Source organism: Pteropus vampyrus, unplaced genomic scaffold, assembly GCF_000151845.1.
Source record: "Pteropus vampyrus isolate Shadow unplaced genomic scaffold, Pvam_2.0 Scaffold22, whole genome shotgun sequence".
NCBI classification, from domain to species: domain Eukaryota; kingdom Metazoa; phylum Chordata; class Mammalia; order Chiroptera; family Pteropodidae; genus Pteropus; species Pteropus vampyrus.
This window is the reverse complement of record NW_011888803.1, coordinates 7,388,216-7,395,851: the sequence shown is the minus strand read 5'-3', so window position 1 is coordinate 7,395,851 and position 7,636 is coordinate 7,388,216. Positions and strand designations below refer to the sequence as shown.

Genomic DNA, 7,636 nt, shown 5'->3' with positions numbered 1-7,636 from the left:
TGAGGCACATAGTAGGTTCAATAAATATTTGATGGTTGATATATGCCTTCAACTTGAAACATAGACAGTGACTGTTCAAGTAGAATTCAAGTAGACAGTGACTGATCATTCTCATTTTATAAAGAGAAAGGGTGTGGCACAAAGAGAAGAAATAACTTGTCTAAATAAAAGATTGATCTGGTATTAGAGTCCTGGTCCTGTGATTACAGTCCATTGTTCTAATTTGTTTGATAAAATTTCTTGTTTAACATTACAAGACTAAGTTATTGCTACCATTCCCAGGATACATTTAATTTTAGGAGACAGAACCTTCAGAAATATTTCCAGACATTGTCTATAACCTTTTAATCAGTTCTAGTACAAAAGCAATAGTTTTGTTGTAAATTGAGAATCCAAAAACCAGTTAATTCCATATAAACTTTTTATGCTTGTAATTCTCAAGTAGAACCCCAAATGCAAGCCTCTCAAATCATTTAACATCTCTCAAACCATTATCCTAAATTTTCTCCATTCCAGCTAATTTTTCCATTTCCACCAATCATAAGATCAATGTTTGTAATCCTATCGAAAGAAAGTTACCTACTTTTCCTAACTAATTCTCTCATTCATTGGTTCCTTTTCTTCATTTATTCAATTTAGCAACTAGACATACCAACAAATGGAGTACCTACGGGAAACTAAAGGACTCAAAGAAGGCTTCTAGAGTAAGTGATGTCTAACCTGAAATTGAACGATTAGTAGGAAATAGCCAGGTGAACTGAGAAGAAGGGGACAGAAGGAGAAGATAGGACAAGCAGGTGAGATGGCAGAGGGAAAACCATGCCTGAAGACCTGCAGCAAGAGGAGGCGCACCTCAGATTCTCGTATACCTAACACTTTTCCTGGAAGCCTTTCTTGATCTCTTCCACCTCATTTAGGTGTTCCTCCTCTGTTTCCTATGCATAGAGTTCTGCAATTCCTTTATCACAGCATTCACCAGGAGGTATCATTACTGCCTAACTTGATTATCGTTTTCCCACTGGGCTACAAACTCTTTGAGGGCAGTGACAAGATTGTGTCTGCATATTAGTATCTCCTCAGCCCCTAGAACAGTGGCTAAATTCAGCAGGCAATTAATAAATACTTATTTAGTAAATGAATAGAAGAATGAAGAAACAAATAAATGAATGTCACTTATGAAAAATATTTGAACTTTAATTAAAAATACTCTATGTAAAGCATATTGTTTATTGTCTGAAATAGTTAAACAATAATTTCATGTTTTATGTGTTGAATTACAACAGTAGTGTACCATTTAAACCATAACAGTAAAATAGTAAATATTAACAATAATTTTATTCTTTATTTCAAAAGCCTAAATTCTATAAAAGTTATTTATTTGTTGTGATGAAATACACGTAAGACTTTGTTCCCATTTTTGTTTTATTATTCTTTTTCTAGTTTATTTTATTTTCTTAATTTACGTGGTCAGAATCCCACAGGATAGAAACAACTATCTAATTTAGAATCTCTCCACACAATCTCCCAACTACTATAAAAGGAATATTTATGTCCTCAGCAATTCTAGGACACAGATTTTACTCATATTTCGATTTACATGTAAGTAGGGAAATAAACACCCTAGAGCAGCGGAGTATCCCTGGGAGCCCACATCTGAGCAGTCAGAGGTATATTACCTATCAGAGAGAACTATACACAGATAATGCAGCTTACTTACATCAACCATAGTTTAATCTGAAAAAAGAGATCCCTCTCATGCTTGCAGAAATAATGAGAGTAAGAATATAATCTGGTAAATCAGAGCACTTTCTGTGAGGAATCCAAAAGAAAGGGGTTTGTAAAAACGTACAAGGCCAGAGATGATAATCATGGGAAGACATAGCTTCTGAGACAGAGTAAAATGCTTTGCAAGAGAGAGGTGTTCCTTTAGGGCTAGGCAGTAAGAGAAAAGAAGAAAGGTGCCAAGACAAAAATAATAATAATCATCATCATCGAAAGAAAACAGAATCCTTTCTCAAAAAGGTCCCAGATATTAAAAATAAATAAATAAATAAATAAATAAATGCATTTTACTGTATTGACAGAAGAGGGTGCTCCTAATCTAGAAACTAAAATGCTGCAAAAACACTACTTGTTCCTCCATAAGAACACCTGTTATATTACTCAGCCATAAGAAAGATGAAATACTGCCATTTGCGACGACGTGGATGGATCTTGAGATAATCATGCTAAGCAAAATAAGTAACACAGAAAAAATTGAAAACCATATGATTTCAGTCACATGTGGGATATAACATCAAAAGCAACAAACGAACTAGGCAAACAGAGACTCACGGACACGGACAGTGGATTAGTGGTTACCGGAAAGAAGCGGGGAAGGAAGAGGTAGATTAGGGCAAAAAGAGTCAAAAATAATCTAGCATCCACACAAAGTTATCTTTTAAAAATCCTCAAAACTGACAACTGAACAAAAACAAAATTTAAAAAATCGCCATAAAGCGGAGAAAAACTTAACAATACTCCCAACCTACAACAAATATAATTAAGCAAGCAGTTGCAGATATTAACATACACCATAAATCAAAAATTTAACAACTCAAAATAAAATGGAAAAACAACAGGAAGATGTGATATGGAAGTTGGCCAAACTAAAGAAAGAAATTAAAGAAAACAAAATTGTCTCAGGAATGAACAAATTAGCAGGTATCCAAGAAGGAATAGATAAAACCAAAATTACAATAAGTATAGTAAAGAATAGAAATAAAGAGCAAAGGAAATGAAACATAAAGAAAATTGTAAAATAGAAGAAAGTAACAGACATAAAAGATAAAGAAGATCCAAGATAAGACTAATTGTGATCCCTGAAAAAGAAGAACAAAACAATAGAATGGATCTGCTATTTAAAGTGCTCTCTAATTATAGTTAATTTTAGAATACATTCTTGAAACAAAACAAGTCTTGAATTTCATACTGAAAGGGCCCACTGTGTACCTAGACAAATCTGACAGAGGATTCTCAGTTGAAATACAGCCTGGTAAAATTATTACACATTAAAGGAATCCTCTGGCCTTCCAGACCAAAATACGCAAGCCAGTTTACAAGGAAAAGAAAATCAGGGTGGTGTCACACTTTTTAATAGTAACATACAAAACAAAACATCAGTAGAGCAACATTTAAAAAAAATTCAAAAGGTAAAAGGTAAAAGTCAAGGATGTTATAGCCAGTTAAGCTATCTTTCAAGGATCCGGGCTCTAGAGCAAGGATTAGCAAGCTTCACTGGTAAAGGGCCAGAGAGTATATAATTTAGGTTTTGTAAGCCACATATTGTCTCTGTCATATTTATTTTTTGCAACTCTTTAAAAATGTAAAAAACATTAGTAGTTTGCAGGCCTCACAAAACAGCCTACAGGCCATAGTTTGCCCACACCCTGCTCTAGATAAAGTTTTAAATGTGAAAGAAGTAAAGGACTATTGCACCTAAGAGCTTATTCTTTTATAAATGGAGCTTAATCCAATCAAGAGATGATTGAAAAATCTTCTGCAAAAGAACTGGCAGTAGTGTTGAGTATATTTAATTATAGACCTGAGTCTGAAATAGAGGTGAAGGGGATAATACTAGAAGTATAGTAAATAAATGTTATATTCTTTGACAAAGTAGAAATAACACAACTAAAAATACATGAGAGAAAAAGAGGAAGGAAATGGATGATTTTTTTGATTGCCTTGAATGCGACAGGTAGGAGTTAGAGGATAATTTTATATGTAATAAATCAAAAGCAGAAGAACAAATTCAAAAAAAGAAAAAGGAGGACTAAGAATACCAGCATAAATGTATTATGCTAGGTAAACACTGAACAAAACTATAACCTTTCTAAATACCAAGAGGGGGAAAAACAATCACATAGTAACACACAGTAACTATAACATAAAATAAAACAAACTTGATATCAAACATATTATTCCTAACAATCATTTAAATAGACATAACTCATCTACTAAATGAAAGATTTTCAGACAGTCTCACAAAGCAAACCCAACTCTACACTGTATGTAAAAGATATACATAAAACAAAGCAATTCCAAAAGGCTGAAAAAAAAAAAGTGAGGGAGTTATGTGGGGATATAACAAAAATGTAAATAAGAAAAGAGCAGAGGTTAATATCTTAATATGCAATAAGGGAAAATTCAGGCCAAAAAAAAAAACCATTTAATGACTCAAGGATAGTTCATAATACAAAAGTGATCATATTAATATTCACTTAAAAACAACTTTGTACCAAATGTAGAAATCTAAATCAGAAATCACAGGTGATGTAAGGATAAAAAGTAATGCACATTCTAATGTACCATTTTAAGACCAAGACATAGCAGGAAAATGTGGGAAAAAATAAAGATATGGAATACATAAACAATATATTCAGCAAGGTATACTACAGACATGGCTCAGAACAGAGGAAGGTATTTACAACATACATAAGCACTAAAGAACTATCACCTTTCAGAGTATGTTAAAAACTCTCACTAATCAGAAATCTATGGCAGACAACTCAATAGAAATATTTGAAAAGGTACTTCCAAAACAAAGTTATCAAAATGGAGTCTATAAAATATAAAATTGTCATCAACTTTATGGGTAATCTGGGAAATTAAAATTCAAACCATAATGAAATGATATTAAGGATCTACCCGACTGACAAAAATTGTAAAGAGTGAAGACAGCATGGTTTATTAATATCCAGCAACACTAGAACAATTATTTGAGGAAAATGGCACGGCTTTGCTACAAAACGTATTTAATTAAAGATCTGTGGCGGCTTTGAGCTGTGATTCTCCTACCAGGGCTTGTCTCAGACTCCATTCAGCATTCCAACCCATGGCACATCAAGCATCATTGGATCAGCAGGACATTAAAACGCAAGCGGCAGTGTGGCAGCCTGACCCTGCCTAACCATTTTCGTGCTGAAATGAGTTTGTTCCTGACTGCCCTCCCCCCACCTGAAGGACTCTCCAGCTAACTTGTTTTCTCATAGCTACTTCTCCCACCTCAAGGACTCTCTAGCTAACATCTGTTTTTTCATAGCTTGCCAACCAATTAATGTTCTTCCTTATCTCTGTAGCTATGTAAATCCAGAGTTTAAGGATGCAGACTTTTAATCTAAGTATTTATAAGAACTAATATAAGTGCAACACGCAATGTTCTTAAGTGACGTGAAAAAGAGAACAGACTTCTGTACATTTAGAAAAGTTCTTTGTACAAAATTTCTCTTTAGACTGTATAAAACTGCCTATTATGTTACAATCGGGGAACAGCCTTTGGATAAGAATCCTCTGAGCCGGTAAAACGCTGCTTCCTGCTTATAGCTTCCCTGTCCTATCACTCCATTTGAGAAGCCTGCAACCGCAGCACTACCTACAGTGCCTCTTAGATCACCTTGTGAGCCTTCTCATGCTTTGGGCCCAAAGTAAAAAAGAAAGATTGGAACAGCATATCCAAATGTGGTATGTCTCTCACCAAATTCCAAAGAGGTCACAAAGTGATTCACACTCAGTGGGAGCTGGGACAAGATACAGAAGCCTGGCTTTCACTTTAAAGGGCACACCTCAACATGTCCCAGACTACAGAACTCCCAGAGAGTTCACTAAATTGGCAGGTTCCTAAATTTTCTTGATGCATTCCATCCTCTATCTTGAAGGTTAGATAATTTTAGATGACCAGAGAAATTTATAGTATATATAGAAAATGATGCTGAAAAAAAAATTGGAATTCCAATGCCCGATAGTTACTGACCTAAGGTGCAGTAACCATTACTCAGTCTTGATATTAGCAGGCAGCACCTGTCATGCAGGTACAAAGGGAAATGCAGTACTCTTGTTGAGCCTTGTGGTACCAATACCTCAAATGGCTACTGCTTTTATACTAAGAGAATAGTAACTTATCCTGAGACACATCAGTTTATCTAATATAAAAGGACCCTTCACTAGCTCATGACTGTGAATTGATACAACACAACTCACATACTGACAGGACGTGTCCAGCATAACTCAGTGAAGGAGGAGCTTGCCAGGTTAAAGGAAAAAAACACACAAGTACATCCCTGTGGTGGAGATGTGTGCAGTGGGCCCCCTAAGTCTTGCTATCTATCTTGAAAAATCCCATTGGAGACTTAGGTTCAATGTCAACAAGAAAGACCTGCCTCTGGAAATGGCTGATGCATAATATAGCATGCCAATTTCTTTCTATCTTTTTACCTTTCATGAACCAGTAAAGTCAAACAATATTGCTAGGGCTAGAATTCAGGTCTTTTAATTCTAATTCCAAAAGTTCAGGAAAGGCAGCACAGATACCAGTGGAATTGTAGTGATGATCAGGATCAATTTGTTAAGAAATAGGAGTGTTATAAGTAGGACAGGTTAGCTCTCCATGAAATTAAGCCTGATTAGTGCATCCAGCCCTTGATTTATGGGGATATATGATTCTGGCCGTGGAACTCTGTGGAGCATGTTAAGCATGATGGTTCCTTTATGTCACCAGAATACTGTTGTGTGCGTGATACTGAAATGCAGTTTCTCTTAGTAAAACTGCCACCACTACGACCATCACCACCATAGGCACCATCATCATTAACTTCACCCTCTTTATAGTCTCTATGAACATTAAAGCGATTTTTAATATGTTTAAATCAACCAGAATACTGGGAAGTCCTGTTCTGTATCTTGAGCCCTTTGGAAGAAATGGACATTGCAAAGTGGCTGGTACATCAATACTCTTATGGGTTGTGGAGAAATTTGATAGCCAGGCAGAGGAATTTGGATTCGATGCAGGAGTTCCTGCTATTCTGGAGCAGGAAAATGACAGGTGGGCACAAAGTACTAGAAAGTTCAATCTGGGTGAATTTAAGGAGGAAGAGACAGGAATGGAGGCTGCAGCTGGAGGCAGCAGGATGTGATTGCAAGAGCTGGCTGCAGACAGGTGGTCAGATAGCCAGGGGTTGAATCCTGGCTTCACTACTCATAGGAACTCACTTCTTGGGAAAGTCAACCTGTGTGCCTTAGCTTTGTTAAAAAGGGGCTGAGAATCTTCCTTGGCTCACGTGGCCATTACTATGATCTAAGAGCAAGGATTTGGATTGGCACAGTAGTAGGTAAGAAGAGGAAATGTTAAAAAATCAAAACAAACAAACTCGTCTCAAAGTTTTGAGCCTGGGAGAATGAAAGAATAGTGGTACCAAGAATTACAAAGGGACTTTAAGATGAGGAAGATAACCTGCTTCCTATCAGAAACAATATTTCAACCTAAGCTTCTCAAATCCACGAAAGTAGAAGTATATTTATATTTTGTTTCTAGTTAAAGTATTGTCTTCTCCTGATTTTACAGCATTTTAAATATTATTGGTGTCTAGTAGTTTTAAAATAAATTTAAACTCATATCCTGTAATACTGTAATTGTTGTTATTGCATGAGGTCGATAGAATTATCTTTTATAATCATGAAAAGAATTATTATGCCTATTGATGTTTAAACAGGAGAATCCCTAAAGACACAAATAGCTTTCAAATGTTCTTTTCTCATAGAATCCACTGGTGTTGATGAGCAGAGGAACATAGACCATGAGTGTGAGGATTTGGTCAAAATTGTT

The 7,636-nt window shown here is 35.6% G+C and overlaps 1 protein-coding gene across 1 annotated transcript in view; it reads left to right on the top strand.

Moving 5' to 3' along the window:
• Window positions 1–6,947, top strand: part of LOC105289145 (di-N-acetylchitobiase-like) — a 41,217-nt gene extending 34,270 nt beyond the window's left edge. Inside the window, exon 7 of the mRNA XM_011355687.1 lies at window positions 6,565–6,947. Within this exon, the coding sequence (XP_011353989.1) occupies window positions 6,565–6,947 (383 nt within the window). The remainder of the gene's footprint in view (window positions 1–6,564) is intronic.
• The last annotated feature ends 689 nt before the right edge of the window (window positions 6,948–7,636 follow it).